This window comes from Manis javanica, chromosome 8, assembly GCF_040802235.1.
Source record: "Manis javanica isolate MJ-LG chromosome 8, MJ_LKY, whole genome shotgun sequence".
NCBI classification, from domain to species: domain Eukaryota; kingdom Metazoa; phylum Chordata; class Mammalia; order Pholidota; family Manidae; genus Manis; species Manis javanica.
In genome coordinates, this window is record NC_133163.1 from 74,873,886 (window position 1) to 74,894,351 (window position 20,466).

Consider the following 20,466-nt stretch of genomic DNA (forward strand, 5'->3'; position numbering starts at 1 on the left):
CCATAGTGAACTTGCTGGGGCTGAAACCCATTGGCAAGACACTGCCACTCTATGTCTTTTGATTGGTGCATTCAGTCCATTTACATTTAAGGTGATTATTGATAGATATGTACTTATTGTCATTTTATTAATTATTTTATGGCTGTTTTTTATATCTCTTTTCTGTTCTTTTTTTCCTCTCATACTCTTATTATTTGATGGATTTTTTTAGTGTTGTGATTAGATTTTCTTCCTTCCTCCCTCCCTCTCTCCCTCTCTCTCGCTCGCCTGCTCTCCCTCTCTCTTTCTTTCTTTCTCTCTTTCTCTCTTTCTTTCTCTCTTTCTTTCTTTCTCTCTCTCTCTCTTTCTTTCTCTCTTCTTTCTTTCTTTCTTTCTCTCTTTTTCTTCCTTCCTTCCTTCCTTCCTTCCTTTCTTTCTTTCTCTCTTTCTTTCTCTCTTTCTTTCTCTCTCTTTCTTTCTTTCTTTTTTTTTTTTTTTTTTTTTTTCTTTCTTCCTTTCTTTCTTTCTTTCTTTCTTTCTTTCTTCCTCCTTCCCTCCCTCCCTCCCCTCTGTCTCTTTCTTTTTTTCTTTCTCTCTCTTTCTTTTTCTTTCTTTCCTTCTTTCTTTGCTTCCTTCCTTTCTTCCTCTTTCTCTTTCTTTCTTTTTTTTTGTGTCTATTGTAGGCTTTATATTTGTGGTTACCAAATGTACAAGGATAGCTTCCTTACTATCAGTCTGTCTTAAATTGATGATTACTCTGTTTCAAACACAATCTAGAGGTATTTCCCCCAGTTCTTCTTCCTCTTCCTTCTCCACACTTTATATATTAGTTCTCATATTCTGCACTTTTTCTGTATCCCTTGACTGATTTTGTGAGAAGTTGATTTAATTTCATACTTGCTTAGTAATTAATTGGTCTACTACCTTTACTGTTGGTTTATTTTCACTGGTGACAGCTATTTAGCCTTAAGAACATTTCCATCTACAGCAGTCCCTTTAACATATACTGTAGGGCTGGCTTAGTGGTAGTGAATTCCTTCAAGTTTTGTTTATCTGAAAATTGTTTAATCCCTGCTTCAAATTTAAGTGATAATCTTGCCGGGCAGAGGATTCTTGGTTGGAGGTCCTTTTGTTTCATCGTATTAAATATGTAATGCCACTCCTCTCTGGCCTTAAAGTTTCTGCTGAGAAGTCTGTTGATAGTCTGATGTAGTTTCCTTTATAAGTAATCTTTTTTCTCTCTCTGGCTGCTTTTAATACTCTTTCCTTCATCTTTGCCATTTTAATTATATGTCTTGATGTTGTCTTCCTAGTGTTCCTTTTGTTAGGGGCTCTCTGCTCTTCCATGACTGAGTGTGTATTTCCTTCCCCAGACTGGGGAAGTTTTCAATAATTATTTCCTCAAAGAGACTTTCTATCTCTTTGTCTCCTTCTTCTCCTTCTGGTACCCCTATTATGAGAATATTGTTCCTTTTGGATTGGTTACACAGCTCTCTTACTATTCTTTCATTCCAAGAGTTCCTTTTTTCTCTCTGTTTTTCAGATTCATTGCTTTATTGGTCCCTAATTTCCAAATCATTTACAAGTTCTTCAACCTGTGAAAGTCTGTTATTAAATCCCTCCATTGTATGCTTCATTTCAGATACTGTATTCTTCAGATCTGAGTGACTCTTTTGCAGATCTGTCCTTTTGTTGGGGTACTCTCAGAGATATGTGATCATGTTTATAACATTACTTTGAAGTCTGTATCAAGAAAGATGGTGATTTCAGTTTCACTCAGACCTCTTTCTGGTGTTTTGTCTTATAGTTTTGTTTGGAACAAATTCCTCTGACTCCTCATTTTTTCAGTGTTTCATATGGAGTAATAGTTTTATGAGAAGGCACACTCTAGTGCCGAGAAGCTCAAGACACTTCAGTTTCCAGTGCAGGAAAAGCTGTTGGAATGCAGTGGGTGGTGTGCCTTTTTGTCTGGCTTGTGGTAATCTGATTTCAGATGGGCTGGTGGGCTTTAGGCTGGTTGCATGCTCAAGGAGAAAACTAGGGGCTGTGTGGCTGGAGTTACTGTGGGCAGAGCTGCCCTCCACCTGGTCCACAGCAGTGGGACTGGCACCTTCTGGGAGGAAGGAGCTCCCACGGCTGGCTCCTGCAGGCAGTTCCCCAGCTGGTCCAAAACAGGACCAAGAAATCTAGGAGGATCTTCCTCTGCCTACTGGGCTGCAAAATCTGACTCCACTGCTGGGCCAAGTGGGCCATCCACAAGTTACATACTGTGGGACAAGCCTTGAGGCTGCATTGCCAGGGAGGAGGAATGAAGCATTTGGGGCTCCTGAGAGTTCCCAACCTATTGGGCTGAAGGTGGGCTGGGGATATATTGTCCACTTGCCCTTTCTCCTGAACAGATAGCTCTGTATAACCCTTGTCCCTCTGGTGCCCCTCCCACTGCTGGGAAGTCTTTCAAACTTCCTGCTTTGCTTTTGTCTTGGAGGTCTGGTAGAGCAAGCCTGTTCCCCAAAGAGGCTGGAATCTCAGCCTTCCTGAGTGTTCTGACTGTCTTTGTTGTCCAGCTCCACTAATCACCAGAGCACCATGTAATGTGGGTTTGTGTTCCTGGCACAGATTTCCAGGGCCAGGTATTCAGCAGTCCTGGGCTCCTACTCCCTCTGTACTCCATTCCTCTTCCTCCTGCCTGTGGGCTGGGGTAGGGAGAGGGCTTGGGTCCCACCAGATCTCAGCTTTGCCACTTTACCCTTTTCTATGAGGTCTTATCTTCTTCCCCAGATGTAGATAGTCAGATCTGCAGTCTTTATGTCATTTTCAGGTTTAGTTGTATTTGCTGTATTTTTGTGTTTGATGTGATTTTGGGAGGAGGTTGAAGCCTTGTGTTCTTACTCTGCTTTTTCCCCCCCAGAATCTGGTTTGATTTTTTTTAAACCATCTTAATGAGGTATGACTGAAATACAAAAAGCTTTACATATTTAATGTATGTAAGTTGTTGAGTTTGAAGATAAGTATACATCTGAGAAGCCATCACCATAGTCTATGCCATAAAACCTGTCCATCACCTCCAAAACAGGCTTGTTAGTTGTGCTATTTATTTTTTATCTGCCTTAGCTATAAGTAACTAAAATAAGTCTGTTAAATATTCCACTGTGATGATGATTTTGACAATATTTCCTTTTGGATCTATAAATTCTTTCATTATATCTTTTGTGGCTGTTATTTAGTGAATTGAACTTTGTCATTAAGCAAAGATCATCTTATCTTTTGTAATGCTAATTTTAGCTTTAAAATCTATTTCCCTGATACAAATAAAGGCATGCTGACTTTCATTTGGTTAATATTTTTTCTGGCTGCTATGGTCTGAGTGTTTGGTTCCCCCACAAAGTCATATATTGAAATCCTAACTCTCAAGGTGATGTTATTAAGAGGTGAGGTCTTTGCATATGTGTTTGAGGGGAGAAATATTTTCATTTCTTTTGAATAGATGTCAAGGAGCTGAATGGTTGGGTCATAAGAAGGGTATATGTTTAACTCTTTAAGAAACTTGACAATTGGTTTTCCAAAGTTGTAATGTTTTACATCCCCACTGGCAATTTATGAGAGTTTCAGTTGCTTCAGATAAAAGCAGTATTTTATGGTTTGTGCTTTTGGTGTCCTATTTAAGAATTTTTTAGAACCCATGTCTGTGACTTCCTCTTTCATATATAATTAAACTTTTTTCTCTCCTGTTAAAAAAAATCTTTTGCCCAATTCAGGGCCACTAAGATCTCTTCTGTGTTTTCTTCTGTAGGTTTTATAATTTTATTTTTTATATTTAGATGTATGAACCATTTTTACATATTATGTGAGGTAAAGGTTTGTTTTCTTTGCATTTGGATATGATTGTTTCAATGCCAATTATTGAAAAGATTATTTGACCAAATTGAAATGTCAAAAGTCAATTGGCCAGTTAAATGTGATTTTATTTCTGAAATCTCTATTCTGTTCCATTGACCTAAATAAATGTCTACCACTAATAAATATTACATTGTCTTTATTACTGCTTTATATTATCTTGAAGTCAGTAGTGTAATGTCTTGCAACTTTGTTCTTTTACAAAATTGTTTGGTTTATTCTAAATATTTTACATTTCCATATTAATTTTACAATCAGGTTGTTAATTTTACAAAAAAGTCTCCTGGGATTTTGAGTGGGATAATGTTGAATACGTAGATCAATTTGGAGAGAAATGACATCTTAATAATATTGTGTCTTTCAGTCCATGAACACAGTGTATACATTTATTATTAAAGTCTTCTTTAGTTTCTCTTGGTACAGGTTTATAGTTTTCAGCATTCAAGATTTGCAGGTCTTTTGTCAAATTCATCTCTTAAGTATTTAGTATTTTTTGGTGTTATTATAAAGAACATTTTAAGAAATTTAATTTCTTTTTTGAAATGAATTTTGTTTATTGCTAACATATAGACTTGTCCAGATAGATTTCTCTGCAATAATCCTGTATACTACAACATTGATGCACTTATTCATTAATTCTAGGACTTTTTTTTTGGTAAATTCCTTAGGATTTTCTACATAGATTGTTATGTCACTTGCTATGAAGACAGTATTACCTCCCTCCCCACCAGACTACATTTCTTTCTTCCCCTCTACTGAGGTACAAAGACAAATAAAATTGTAAGGCATTTAAAGTGTACACATGATGATTTGATATACATATACATTGTGAAAAGATTCTCCCCATCAAGTTAATTAACATACCCATCACCTAACATATTTACCTTTTTATTTTGAGAGAATATTGGCGTTCTCTCAGCAAATTTCAATTATACAATACAGCATTACAAACAATAGTTACCACATTATACATTAGATCTTCAGACATTATTCATCTTATAAATGAAAGTTTGTACCCTTGTACCAAACTCTATTTCCCTCACCCCCAGCCCCTGGCAACCACTTTTCTACTATTTGTTTCTATTAGTTCAAATTAAAAAAATTTTATTTCCACATATAAGTGATCTCATGCAATATTTACCTTTCTCTATTTGGCTTATTTTACTTAGTATAATGATCTCAGGTTAATCCATATTGTCACAAATGACAGGATTTCCTTCTTTTTAAAGGCTGAATAATTTTCCATTGTTTATATATACACCATATTTTCTTTATTCATTCATCTGTCAATGGACACTTAGGTTGTTTCTATACCTTGGCTATTGTGAATAGTGCTGAATTGAGCATGGGAGTACAGATACCTCTTCAAGATAATGATTTTGTTTTCTTTAGATATATACCCAGAAGAAGGATTGCTGGCTCTTCTAGTACTTCTTTTTTCATTTCTTGAGGAATTTCCATACTGTTTTCTATAATGACTCTACCAGTTTACACTCCCATCAACAGTGTACAATTGTCCTCTTTTCTCCATATCTTCACCAGCATTTGTTAGCTCTTGTCTTTTTGATAATACACATCCAAACGTGTGAGATGATAACTCACTGTGGTTTTAATTTACATTTCCATGATGATTAAGGCACTGATAACCTTTTCATGTGCATGTTGGCCCTTTGTATGTCTTTGGAAAAATGTCTATTCAGATCTTTTGCCCATTCCCTAATTGGGTTCTTTGTTTTTTTGCTACTGAGTTGTATGAGTTATTTGCATATTTTGTATATTAATCTCTTACAGGATATGTGGTTTGCAAATATTTTCTCTGTTTCTATAGTTTGATTTTTCATTTTGGTGATGGTTTCCTTTGCTATGTAGATGCTTTTTAGTTTGATATAGTCCCATTTGCTTATTTTTGCTTTTGGCATCATATCCAAAAAATCATTGTCAAGGAGCTTAATCCCTGTGTTTTCTTCTAGGAATTTTATGTCTCAGGTCTATGTTCAATGCTTAATCCATTTTGAGATGATTTTTGTAAGTGGTATAAAATAGCGGTATAGTTTCATTATTTTGCATGTGGATGTCCTGTTTTCTCAATATATATTGAAGAGATTCTCCTTTCCTTATTGTATATTCTTGTTTCTTTTGTTGAAAATTGACCATATGTGCATGGGTTTATCTCTGGGCCCTTTAATCTGTTATGTTGATCTATGCATCAGTTTTTATGCCAATACAATACTGTTTTAATTACTAAAACAGCTTTGTAATATAGTTTGCAGTCAGGAAGAATGATGCTTCCACTGTTTTAATTACTAAAACAGCTTTGTAATATAGTTTGCAGTCAGGAAGAATGATGCTTCCACTTTGTTTTCCTTTCTCAAGATTGCTTTGGCTCTTCAGGTCATTTGTGGTTCCATATAAATCTTAGGATTGTTTTATCTATTTCTGCAAAAAATGCCATTATTATTTTGATAGTGATTGCATTGAATCTGTATATTGCTTTGGGTAGTATGGACATTTTAATAATATTAATTCTCCCAATCCATGAGCACAGGCTGTCTTTCTATTTATTTGTGTGTTCTACAGTTTTGTTCATCAATGTCTTATAGTTTTCAGTACAAATCTCTTACCTCCTTGATTAAATATATTCCTAAGTAATTTATTCTTTTTGATGCCATTGTAAATAGGTTTTATTAATTTTTCTTTCTGATAGTTCACTGTTAGTGCATAGAAATGCAATATTTTTGTACATAGATTTTGCATCATGAACATTACTGAATGCTTTTATTAGTTCAACCAGTTTTTTGGTGGCATCTTTAGGATTCTCCATATATAATATGTCATCTGCAAATAGAGATAGTTTTACTTCTTTCTTTACAATTTAGACGCCTTTTATCTCTTTTCCTTGTCTGAGTGCTGTGGCTAGGACTTCTAGTACTATGAAGGATTAAAATCATATATCATCTCAATATATGCAGGTAAAGCATTTGACAAAATTCAGTATCCTATCACCATAAAACATCTATAGGCTTTTTATTTCTTATTCTTACATATTGAATTGGCTAGAATCCTCTAGTACAGTGTTGAATAGAAGTTGTAAAAGTCTTGTTCCTAGACTTAGGGGGAAAGTATTCAGTCTTTCATCATTTAGTATGATGTTTACTATAGGTTTTTCAAATGTACCCTTTATCAGCTTGAGGAAATTCTCTTCTATCTTAGCTTGCTAAGCAGTTAAAAAAAATCATGAATGTGTGTTGAATTTTCTCAAATGCTTTTTCTGTATATATTGAGATAATCATATGGTTTTCTCCTTTATTCTGTTACTATCATGAATACATGTGATTGATTTTTGAATGTTGAATCAATCTTGTATTTTTGGGATGACCTCCACTTGGCTAAGGATGTATTATCTTTTTACTGTATTGTTGGAATAATCTGCTAAAGTTTTGGTAAGAATTTTTTCATCTGTGTTACTGAGGGTATTTGTAACTTTCTTTTTTTGTAATGTATTTATCTGATTGAGGTATCAGGGTAATGCCAGCCTCAGAGGTTAATTTGGGAAATGTTTCTTCCTCTTCTGTTTTCTCATGTAGCATTGGTATTTTCTTGTATAGAGTTACTCAATGAAGCCATCTGAACCTGCACTTTTCTTTTTGGGGAGGTTTTTAAGCTACAAATGAAATTTCTTTAAAAGATATAGGGAATTGAAAGTATCTACTTTATTTTGGATAAGTTTTGGTAGTTTGTGTCTTTCAAGAAACTTATCCATTTCATCTGTTAAATAAATTGACAGAGTTGTTCATAATGTCCCCTTATTACCTTTTGATGCCTATAGAATCCATAGTGATGTCCATTCTCTTATTCCTGTTATTGGTAATTTGCATCCTACATTCTCCCAGCTTCAAGTACAGCAGAGAGTCTCTCTTTCATTAGTTCTCATGAGTATCTCTGAATTGAGACTCTTTTGGTTTCACTGGACTTATTTCAATTGTGTAGCCATTCTCTGACTGGTTAGGGATGAAGGTAGCCCCACCCTAGTTACATGGACTGAAAATGGAAAGGGGCTTTCATTAGAAAAGTCAGGGTCCTATTAATTTAAGAATGGGAAATGGATGCCAGGTAGGTAGAAGGTACATATGGGGATTACATCATTTATGTGGTGTTTTTTTTTCCTAACACAAAGAAAGTCTAAGAATTTTATATAACCAAATTTATAAATTTATTTTTGTTTTCAATTAAAAATATCCGTACACATCTCTAACAAGATAATTTGTACATAACTTTTAAAATGTTATCATAAAAATAAAATTTTGTTTATTTTTTATATTTATTTATTTAATTCATTCTGATCTTATTTCAGTTTAAGACATGAAGTAAAGATCTAACTTGACTTTTTTCCAAGATCCTAGATGATCTCTTAATTTATCTTCATTTATTCAACTTACTCCTTCAGTAAAACATAATACTTGACACTTAACATGGTATTTAATTCTGTACCAAGCCCCTGTGGTATCATTCTAACATACATTAATGCATTAATATTTATAAGGATTCTATAAGGTAAATACTATTATTATCTCCATATACATACAAAGAGGTATTGCTCAAGATCAAATGGCTAATAGGCATCTGGGATCTGAACCTAGGTAGTTGGCTATCAGAAGCTATTCTCAATCTGTTATACTGCCTCTGAAAATGTTTGATTTTCAGTATGCCTTGCAGCTACTAGTTTGCACCTTGTAGACTTCTCTCACACCCATGCATATTTTTTCCCCCACCAGTTGGCTTGTACTAAGAATCAGTTGTTTATTTACAAACCTCAGTTTGGTATTTGGACTAGTTATTGTAATCACACATTTTAACTGAAGATAAACCAATGAAATATGAGTGTAAAAACAAAGCTGTTCCTATGAAAAATAAGTTGGTTTCTTTTAATAGATTATGATCCATAAAGCCAGATAATGAAATATTTTTTCATTGATTTAAGTGAGGACAAGAACTGTGGAGAGTGGCAAATGTATAAACACAAAGTGAAAATTCTAGAATCCTATCACAGATGGTTTTTTAAATATAAAATTTTTATACTGCTGAAACAAGTTCTGAAAATTACAAAGGATACATTGCAATTGTGGTTTAAACAAGAAAAACTACAACAATCATCACATTCATTCTCAATGAAAAGGAATTTAATAGATCAGTGAATAAATATTTGTCTATAGGTTTTCCTTTCAAATAAATATTTAAGGCATGTGCTTTAACCCCCTTCCTACCCCCAATAACCATCCAAATACTAGTTCCAATCTCTTTGAAAGGTAGTCTTCTGCTGTAATTAGCCAAGAGTCTTGGCATCATTTATTGAATTTACCTTCTTCTCTTTACTGTTTAAAAATTTACTTCACTTATCTATTAGATCCTTATATGTACTGCATTATCTTTCCAGACTATCTACTCCTTTCCATTGTTCTATTTGTTAGCTCTTCACTTAGTGTTTTAATATCTGAGATTTTGTTTTTGTTCAACATTTCTTGGTTATTCCACCTCATTAATTTTCCCTACATATAATATTTCTGAAGTCCATCATGAATACATTCTTGTTGAGGATATTTTTTATCAATTTTGAAAAGTTCTAGGGCAGATGTTATGCTAGGTTTATCATTATAACTTGAAAGAGTCAAGATTAAGAAACTCAGACACAGGCTAGAGTAAGAAACATTAAGACATACCAGACATAGGAGTGGCATATGGAATTTTCTGTACTTTCTGAGAAGACAGCATATGAATGGAGCCAATAATGATCCATTAAGAAATTACTGTAGATTAGAGCACATACTGAAAAACTGTCTAGGAGGAGGTAGTTCTTGGAGATCAGGACAGGAGCTGCATTTGCAGAGGTTCAGGGAAGAAGGCACTTCCCCCTCTCTTAGGGTCATCTTTATGAGAGGAGCTTGCTCATTTTCTCGCTAAACACCCGCTTCACCTGTTTGTTCCTCAGTGTGTAGATGAAGGGATTGAGCATCGGGGTCACCACAGTGTTGAGCAAGGCCACCACCTTATTCCTGTCCTTCCCTTGGTCACCCTTGCCTGACCGGACATACATGAAGATGCAGCTGCCATAGAAAAGAGACACGACGATGATGTGGGAGGAGCAGGTTGAGAAGGCCTTCTGCCTCTCCCTGGCTGAGGGGATACGCAGGATGCTGTGTAGGATGTGGCCATAGCAGGTGGCCGTCACACACAACGTACCCAGCAAATTGAAGTTGGCCACAATAAAACCCAGAAGCTCTATCAGACTTGTGTCTGCACATATGAGTTTGAGGAGTGGAAAGTTGTCACAGAAGAAATGATTAATGATATTGGGGCCACAGAATGGCTGCTGAAATATGATTAAACTTGGACCTATGATGAGAATGAATCCCGCTGTCCATGAGCAAAGAACTAGCTGGATGCAGACCCTTTTACTCATGATGGTGGCATAACGTAAGGGATTACATATGGCCACATACCTGTCAAAGGACATCACCGCCAGTAGGAAGAACTCCGTGGTGCCCAGGAAGAAATAGAGGAAACTCTGTAGGAAACAGCCTGCTAGGGAGATGGTCTTGTATCCACTCAGGATGTTGGTCAGCATCTTGGGGAAGATGACCGAGGTGAACCAGATCTCCAGGACAGCAAAGTTGCGAAGGAAGTAGTACATGGGGGTGTGGAGGCGCCTGTCCATAAGGGTGATGACCACAATGAGGAGATTCCCCAGCAGAGTGAGGAGGTAGGTCAGGAGGAGCCCCAGGAAGATGAGCATCTGCAGCTCACAGGCATCTGAGAGCCCCAGCAGGACGAACTCGGTGACAGTGGTGTGGTTCCCCATGGCTCCCCTGACCTCTGCTGGGGAAGGGCAACCAGAGGCGTGAGCATGAGTCGTGATGTTCTGGGGGTTGAGGACCCCTGGAATTGAAAGGAAAGGGATTTTGAGCTGAAAGAAGCCTTTATTTCTCTGACCTGTAAGTCCTTTTCTTTCTCTCTTTATTCTGGCTGTCCGCATCCCTCACTGAATTAGCATCAAGTCACATAACTCTGACCCAAGGTAAACCAATTTTCTGGGATTCCTTGGGAAAAGTCTTGCCTTTACTAACAATTTTTACGTTTATCTTGTTTCTGTTAGGAAACTATTAAATCCCTTTCTTTTAGATAAGATGATGCCTTTTCCCATATTTGTCCAAATGTTATAAGGGGTCTCTCAAGTACATTTCCCTCTGCAAATCCTGTTCTAATGGATCACAGACTTTTATCAAAAGCATTGATGGAATACTTACTCTAGAGCTTGTTACAGAAGGCATTTAAGTTGGACAGAATGGGTTGCACCTCAGTGCCATCATTTACTAACTTATGTGGGGCCAGTTATAACCTCACTAAGCCTCTGTTTCCTTGATGGCAATAATAACAGTACATTTGTAAAAAGTTCTCCTAAAATTTAAGGGAATAATGCAGGCCCAACCCTTGACTGACCACAGAGCAGGCAGTCACATGTTAGCTATATTTATTTCTCCCTTTGTGACTGAAAATCTAGTAGGATAATAATAAGTAAGAGTAAAGCTGGAGAAAAGACACTGGGGTTTTATGCAATCTGTATTTAAAGAAAAAGGTTTAAAAATATAAAAATATCAGCTCATTATGGAAAGTTTAGTAAATACAGGGTAAGGAATATAGAGAATCATCTATAGCTCTACAGAAATAACTTTTATTAAGACTTGGATTTATTTCTGTTTTATTTTTTTCTACTTTTATTTTGTGATTATTGCTTTATAGCCATGTGTAGAGTATGTATTTTGCACCTCTTTCCTTCCCACATATTATTGTACCAAATTTTTGTCATGTTATTACAAACTTTTTATTAATATACTTGGCTGATATTTTTTGAAGAAGATATGTGTTATGAAATTGATATATAGGCAGGGGAGAGAACATGCACTTGTTGATTGGCATCATGCTTAATGCTTTGGGATAATTTTCTTAGTAATAACAATAAATAATAATAATAATAAATGTTGATATTCAGAACTATTCATTGGCTCAATTTCAATTTTAGAGAATATGTCTTTGTTTTAAATTATTATTTCCAAGTTTTATAATGCTTAACATTGTCCTTTGAGATCCGAATAAAGAATTAGACCATCTTGTCACTGGTTGCTCTTTATAGAAATGATGGGTTAAGACAAGCTTTTCAGGAAAGAGCTAACTCTAACCAAGAAAGGAGTAGGAACTAATGTGATACAGTTGCATCAGAGAAAGAGCAACAAGTACATTATAGCTTTGTTATGTAGAGAAGGACTGGATGAGAACATGGAAAAAAACCCATAATTGTCATATAAGTCTGGGAGACTTTTCTTTCCTCTTTTTATTATTGCTTATACAATAACTTAAACTTAAAATTGTGAAAGAAATCCTCACAGTAAGCCCACTTGGGTTAAGAGTTGAGTATAACAGTTCAGAAGAGACAAAGGGGAAACAAATGGCTGCCCAAGAAAATGGTGAGAAAAAGCCTTAGAGATTCTGTGATTTACCGGCTTGATCTGAGTCAGGATATTGAGAATGATGAAAAAAACGAAGTAAGTCAGCTGTGCCACAGTCTGCCAGTGGACACCCAAAAACAGGTGAATAGTTTTCTAGGCAGAGTGTCCAGAGTAATCAGATTCCCCTGCACCAATGCAACTTATATCACCATCTCCTCAGTGAGGTACTCAATTGTCTTCAAGGCAGTTCTGATGGCGGAGACTCCTGGTTTTCAGAGGGAGCTCCTGGCTCTGCAGTGTTGCCGGAGGACAATACTTCCTGGGGGATTTCCAGAGATTGAAAGTGAAGTAAGCTCCAGAGCTGTAACATGGTCTGCAGGTCATGGACATAGGCAGGTCCTATCCTGTTGTACTGCATGTATCCTAAACCTCCATGTTTTCCAACAACTTATCTCCCTAAAAAATGCTCCCTGAAACTGTTGTCAGTGGCATAGCTCCAGGTGTCCTCAGAAATGAACTGTCCTGGGGTATTCTCCAGATCTTCTGGACTCACCAGTTTCTCAGGATGCTTCTATTGTTCCTGCCCCATCATTATCACTGCTGGATCACGTTTCGGGGGAAATGGATGTTGAAACCTAATTAATTATTCTTCCATTTCTCCTATATTAAGGCAGAGACAGATATCAATTGATGTAGATTCATATGACTCATCTTCAGTTGGGCTTAAGAGGTACCTGCCATTTAGGAACATGATGCCTGTAGAGGATTCTGGGGTAAACTATTCATGGTAGGCTTCTTGTCTCTGTGGAGCTGGTATCAGGCCTGGGCTGCTTAAGGTTCTCTTTGGTTTCCATGGAAACGCAGAGACGCACAAGAGGCACTGCTCAAACTTAACCAAGATTCTCTTCTCTTGCAGAATCTTGTGCTTCCCCTGAGATTCATTACCATCAGTGGTAATAGGGACTCAGGAAGGTCCCTTACCTCTTACTTTCTTCAACTTTGGAATTGAAAAGTTTACTTTGCTCTGACTGAGAAGCACAGAAACTTCTAATGAAGTTTAATTATTAACAAAGTAGCACAGTTATTAAAATATTCAGCAAATTTGTGTTGAGTGCTTATCGTGTGGCAAGTATTGCTCTAGATGCTGTAGATACATAAGCAGACTCTTGTGGAGAAGACAGACATTAAACAATCACAAAAATAATTAGTGTTGTGACTAGTGTTCTGAAGCAGAGCTCATAGGAGATTCTGGACTAGACTGAAGGATAAGGGAAAATATTCCTGATGGAGTTCTATAAACCTGAGACCCAAAGGATGAGTTGGAGTGTGGAGGTGAAGAGCCTTTAATTAATTAATCATTCATTTAACTCATGTTTATTGAGAACCTACTATGGACTAGACACTGTGCCATTTACTGAGGATGACTATGAATGATGAATGAAACTGACATGATTCCTAATATCTGTGAAGCTTACTCTCAATTAGGTGAATCTTGGTAAGAGGACCTTTGGACAGTCCTAAGCCTATTCAAGCTAACACTATTTTGTAATCCCATATTCTTTCTTTGGTCACCAAACTATTCCCTAGACTGAGTAAAACTGGCTGATATAACTTGATTATAGTTAAGTGGTATGATTTTAGGAGGCAATGATGTGTTTGAAAAGGCGGATGAGTAACTGGCTTTCAGCTGTTTTAAATGAATTAGTGAGTTAAATTGATGAAGGTGTCCCTCTCCTGATATCTTGGCTATTCTTAATGTGGTAGGATGGCTAGGGTAACCAATCTACTCCCTAAAAACCTGGTTAGGTTGTATGAACTGCTTTTGTAGTCACCTTACTCCTGGTAAGAGTCATGACTACACCAGTGACCTATCGGGAGGAGGCCCAGACAGACAGTGTACATAACACACACCGGTTGCATCTGCTGGGATCTGCTTATAGAAATTTTATTCCTTCTCTGGTTAGATCAGAAAGGTCCTGGCTTTCTGAGTTCTGCAGCTCTTGCATGGTGATCACCCATCAGTGGGCACCTGCGAGGCATGGTAAGAAACAGAAACTCAACTCCCCTGTGTGGTTAAAGGTTTTTCCTTTTCCTTCAACTGGATCTTGAGAGGGCCAAGGAGGACATAAAAACTTGCTCATGGTTTTATTTTTACTAAGTGAATCTTTGTTTCTGGGTGAAGGGTCCTTTATGTAAAGTAAAAAAATACCTGATTTACTCTCCTTCAAATGGGAAAATCAGTCTTTTTGTTATACTAAAATTCAGAGATAGAAACATGAATAAATATGTAATAACAAGACATTATGAGGGATATGAAGGCATAGAACTGGGTGCTTTAGGAGAGAAAAACAGGTGAGACCTGCCTTAGATGGACGGCTAGGAAAGGCATGCCTGAGGAAGTGTGATCGCAGCTCAGACTTGAAGGCAGAGTAGGGGTTATCTGGTTGAGACAGTTCCAAGCACAGAGAAGCGTGTATGTCAAGGCCATGATGTGGCAATGAGCTGGTATTTTTGAAGCACAGCGAGAAGAACAGTGAGCCATGAAGAGGATGATGGTGATCTAAGATTTGGCTGGAAAGTTGTTCTGGGTTCAAAATTTGTAGAGCCTTGGAGACTGTACCTAGTGAGGAGGAGGAATTTCATTCCAAGTACAACTGGAAGCTACTAGAAGGTTTTAAGTAGAGAAGTGACACGATCTTATTTATGCTTTAAATAAAAGCATAAATAGGAACAAGAAATTGGAGCAAGCAAAGGAATAGGAAAATAGATCAAGGGATTTATTGCAGGGTTCAGGGAAGAAATCACATGGGTAAATGTTCACTGATTTTAATGAAGAGCTAGTAGGTTAGGGGGGAAAAAGTAAGGGCAGACAAAGATGGATTGGAGGTGTGACCGAAGGAACTGTGGTCAAAGGATAAAACCCTGAGAATGACCAGGTCTGGACAGACAGGCAGAGCATGGAAAGGAGATCCTTGAAGAGGAAATAGTTGCTGGTCTGGGAAGTCTGTCTGCAGGTGGCAGAAGTGTTTGGCTAGTTGGTTCTTTTAGGAGTGTAACTGTGATCTCTCTGGGAGTTTAAGGGATTGACCGGCAAAGACTAAGAAGAAGCCACATCCTCAGTGGATGAAAGAATAGGCAGGTTCGCAGGTTTGAGGCACTGAACATAAGGCTGGGGTCTAATTCCCAGTACTGGGCAGAGACTTTGTTTCAGAAACATGGTACAAATTTAGTCACTATAAATGGAGTCCAAGGTGAATGTGGAACAATAGGAAGTAAGACCAAGGCTGAGTCCCATGGAGCTGGCCTGGATCTTTCAAAAATCTCCCTACCCACAGGAAGAAAGGACAGGTTTTTCTGAGACTATTTACAATGGTCACACTGCCATTCTGCTGTCCACACTTCACCTGCTTTGTCTTCTCTTAGCCATGGTGCTATCTTAAATTCCATTCCACTGAATTAAATCAAGATTTATTGAGCACTCACCTTGTGTTATGTGCTGTGGGAAACCTAACAATGAAGACGGCATGGTCCCTGCTGCATAGCAGCTCACGATCCCCATATTGCATTGTAGTCTCTTGGAGATTCGAGAAAGAATAGTTCGTATATAGTCATCAGAATAGAGGACAGATGTAACATTCTCTGTGTTAGAGAACTTTCATAATATTCAGTGGGACATCAAATAGCATACATGCCACAGATTGGTTTTACATAGTTCTTGTGACAGGCAGCCCCTAAAATGACCCCAATAATCCCCACCCCTGGTAGTTATGTCCCTGTGTAATCCCCTCCCATGTGTGTGGCTGGACCTAGTGATGTGCTTCAAGTGAACAGAACACAGTAAAAGGGATGAGAGTCAATGTTACAAAGAGACTGGTTTCCGTATGTGCTCTCTTGCTTGTTCTCAGGGAAGCCTGCTGCTATGTGGTAAGCTGCCCTACAGAGGAGCCCACATGGCAAGGAACTGGCGTTTCTAGCCAGCAGCCATGGAGGATTTGAGGCCTATCAAGAGCTATATGTGTTTACTTGGAAGCAGATCTTCTCTCAGATGAGCCTTGGGATGCCTGTAACCCCAGCCTAGACCTTGGTTATAGCCTTGTGAGAGATCCTGAGCCAGAGACAGCCAGCCATGTCTGGATTCCTAACTCAGATTCTGGTGAACTAATAAATGCTTATTGTTCTAAGGTGCTAAGTTTAGGGGTAAAATGTTACACAACAATAGGCAGCTAATGCAGTTCTTTTCGGGTCTCTAGCCTTTATTCTTGAGGTGTCATGGTATGGCACTCAATGATTGATGGACTGATTTTAGATATCATACCTCTGAGAATTTTTAGTTTTGAGCTCTCTTCTGATGAAGCTTCTTTGAACTATTTTACACTGTAAATAGTTAACTTTGTTTATATCATTGATGATTTTCTTATAAACTTACAGAGGGAAGTATTTGTAACTTCCTAGATTTGAGACTGTACAATTGGTTAGAGACAAACATAAATATTAACAGCACAGTTTTCTCAGGTCTATGACAATCCACTTTTTTGGACAGTTCCCTTTCTTACAAAATAAACAATGGGAATGAGAGATTAACCATGGGACAATTCCAATGCCAGTGGAAACAGCTGTGAAGAGTTCCTTGTCTCACTGAATACGTATGTCACAATTTTGCTGTGCCCACATAAAGATGTCTAAAACAAAAGTGACTCTTACTCCTAAGCCAACTTTTTCTCCTTACTACTCTGGATCTGTGATTACATCTTTCTAATTACCTAGACTCATACCTGGGGATTTCCTTTTTTCCTCCAATCATCTTATCTCTCAGGTTCTGCAACATATCTTATATATTTCTTCTTGTTGCATTGCCATGGGTATGACCCATGCCAAATTCACATTGCCTCTGTTTTGAACTATTTCCATTATCTTTTTATTTTAAATTATTATGAAAATTACTAACATATACAAAAGTAGATAAATTATATAACAAATCTCCACATAGTCATCACCTAGCTTCAACAATAACCAAGTCATGGCCATTCTTGTTTCACCTTGACCACCACTTACTTGTCCCTTACCCATATTATTGCAAAACAAACCCCAGACATCATATCCCTTCATTTGTAAATATTTCAGTAAGTATTAAAACAATAGTAGTCTTTTAAAAATTACTAAAAAATTACTTAAAATGTTAAAAATACTTCAATCATCAAAAGGGTTGTTATTTTAATTCAAATTGTCCTATTAATATGGTTAAACATCTTTTCACTTATTTATTGTTCCTTTGAGTTTGCCTTTCTGTGAAGTGTCTATGCTTATCCTTAGATCATTTATCTATTGGGTTGTTTATCTTTATATATTATGGATAATAACCCTTTATTTGTAATATGCATTCTCCATTCTACCCACTTCCTGCACACCCATTCAAACTGTTCATGTGGCTATTTCTTTCTTGATACTTGGATGGAATCCAGGACAGGAATGATGAATTTTCTGGCTGCTCATATAATTTTAGAAGTTCTTCATTCACTGTCAGTCCAAAAATCAGGATCATTAAATTGTCCAATCCTATGTAATTGGTAAAATTCTGAACTTCATTTATAGTTAAAATGTACTGCTTCCTCCACTGTAGGGCTGTTTTGGACAGGAAATCAAGAGAAAGGGTATGTGTTGTTGTCTTTATCTGTCTTAACTCTGAAAGCCCATCTCTCCCTTCTTGTCTCTAACCGTGTCCTCCTCCAGGAATATGGAAAGGAGGTGGAAGTGGCAGGTAGGAGATGGAAAACCTAGAAAAATTGGAAGGTGTTATAGACAAAATTATTAGTGGTGATGGTAATAGTAAGAAGTGGTTGGGTTCTGTAAATGTTTTGAATTCACTGAATTTGCTGATAGGTTTGCTGTAGGATACAAGAGAAAAGGGGGAAGTTAAAATAACATAGCTTTGTTTTTTATCTGGAATCTGTATTTTTCTTTTGGAAAAATACATGTAACATAATTTACCATTTTAGCCATTTTAATGTGTACAGTTCAGTGGCATTAGGTGCATTCACATTGTTGTGCAATCATCATCATTATCCATCTCCAGTACTTTTTCATCTCAAACCTTAACTCTGTGGCCATTAAACAATAACTCTCCATTTCAATTCCCACCTCTGGTCCCTGGTAATCACCATTCTGTCTTCATGATTTTGACTAGCTTAGGTACCACATATTAGTGGAGTCATACAACATGTCTCCTTTTGTGTCTGGCTTATTTCACTTACCATAATGTGTTCAAAGTTCATCTGTGCAGTATTTATCAGAATTTTGTTCCTTTTTATGGCTGAATAATGTTCCATTGTGTTTATATACCACATTCTGTTTATCCATTCATTCATCAATGGACATTTGGGTTGTGTCCACCTTTTTTAGCTATTGGGAATAATGCTGCTATAAACATGGATATATAAATATCTGTTTGAGTCCCTGCTTTTGAGTCTTTAGTGTACATATACAGAAGTGGAATTGCTTGATTATATGGTAAATCTGTGTACTTTTTTGTTTAGGAACTGCCATACTGCTTCCACAGCAGCTGCACCATATGTTCCCACCATCAATGTACAAGGGTTTTAATTTCTCCACATTTTGTCAACACTTGTTATTTTCTGTTTTAAAATTTTATTTATAATAGCCATCTTAATGGATGCAAAGTTTTATCTCATTGTGACTTTGATTTGCATTTCCCTAATGATTAATAATGTTGTACATCTTTTCATGTGTGCGATAGTGTATTTTCTTCCTGTATAACAATAGCATTATACTGCAATAATAATAATATATGGCAGTATAGCAGTATTATAATTCCTTTTGGCTTCCTGGACCAATTCCAATGTGTGTGTAGAGGGGAGGGGTATCTTCCCACACACACAACACCAGGCAATTCTCAGACACCAGCAGGGTGTCTGAGAACCCAACTCAATTCTGATGCTACCTGCCCAGAGAGAACACAGATTCCCCAGTTAAGGGCTCTGTCCTACAAGACTGCCCTCCATCCCCCACTCCAGGTGCCATTCACAAGCTCCAGGCAGTTACCTTGATTCTGACCTACCAGCTACAGATTGGAGGTTCCCACAATCCACCCCCCCAGGTTCGATTAATTTGCTAGAATGGCTAACAGAAATCAGGAATACACTTATGTTTATCAGTTTAATAAAGGATACATGTTAAGAGCCAGATGAAGAGATACATAGGGAAAGGTCCTAAATAAAGGAGTTTCTATCCTTGTGGAGCTTGGGACCTAATTTGGTGGCATGTGGAGGCGATCTGGTTCCCTAAGCATAGAAGCTTTCCCTGAATGAGAAGCAGGATCCAGGAGAGCAGAAAGCTCTGAATTCTTCTTAGGGAGTTTTGTGAGCACTTCATTGCATAGTCATGATTGACTAAGTTATTAACATTGGCTGATTCAACCTCCCTCCTTTCACTGGGATCTGAAAGTCTCTCATTGACATGACAAGACACCCATTTCACCTTTAAGACTCTACAGTGTTTTCAGGAACAGTGGATGAAGACCAAATATACCTGGGAAATATACATTTGGTCATATGAATGACCAAATTTGTATTTCTTAAAACTCATTATATCACAATGTGCTTATTGTGATTTGTAGAATTGGTTGTTTGTTTTTGTTGTTGAGGACATAGTTGTAATTCTGGGATGGGGGTTGGAATAAATTCCCAGCCTGAGGCAAATTACCTTTGAAGATGAAATCAGTTAAAGGGAGAGATAAAGTGGGAGAAACTTGTTTATTGCTTACAAGCAGTCATCCACTTCTGCTCACCCAAGTCTCTCACAACCCCACCAAACCTCTTTGGTCTAGATATACCCTTGCTGCCCCCGCCCTTGTAATCACCTATTGATATGGAGATGAACTACCTCTCTTCACCCCTTGGAAACACCAACTGATATGGAGATGCAATAAGGCCCAGTGAGAGATTCTGGAAATAATTGCAATTTTACCCACATAGTTTTTTAGTTTATAATAGATATATAATCCCATTTTGTAATCCTTCCATGGTAATTTGTCTAATTTAAGTTTTCTATTCCTTTTCAGAGTTTTGAAAAGTCTCTTTTTCTT

At 37.2% G+C, this 20,466-nt stretch overlaps 1 protein-coding gene across 1 annotated transcript; it reads right to left on the reverse strand.

The window, feature by feature from the left end:
• Positions 1 to 8,299: 8,299 nt before the first annotated feature.
• On the reverse strand, positions 8,300 to 20,379 carry LOC118972249 (olfactory receptor 6E1-like). The gene has a single exon (XM_073211526.1). The coding sequence runs from the start codon at positions 10,898 to 10,900 to the stop codon at positions 9,797 to 9,799; it is 1,104 nt and encodes a 367-aa protein (XP_073067627.1). The 5' UTR covers positions 10,901 to 20,379; the 3' UTR covers positions 8,300 to 9,796.
• Between the last annotated feature and the right edge of the window lie 87 nt (positions 20,380 to 20,466).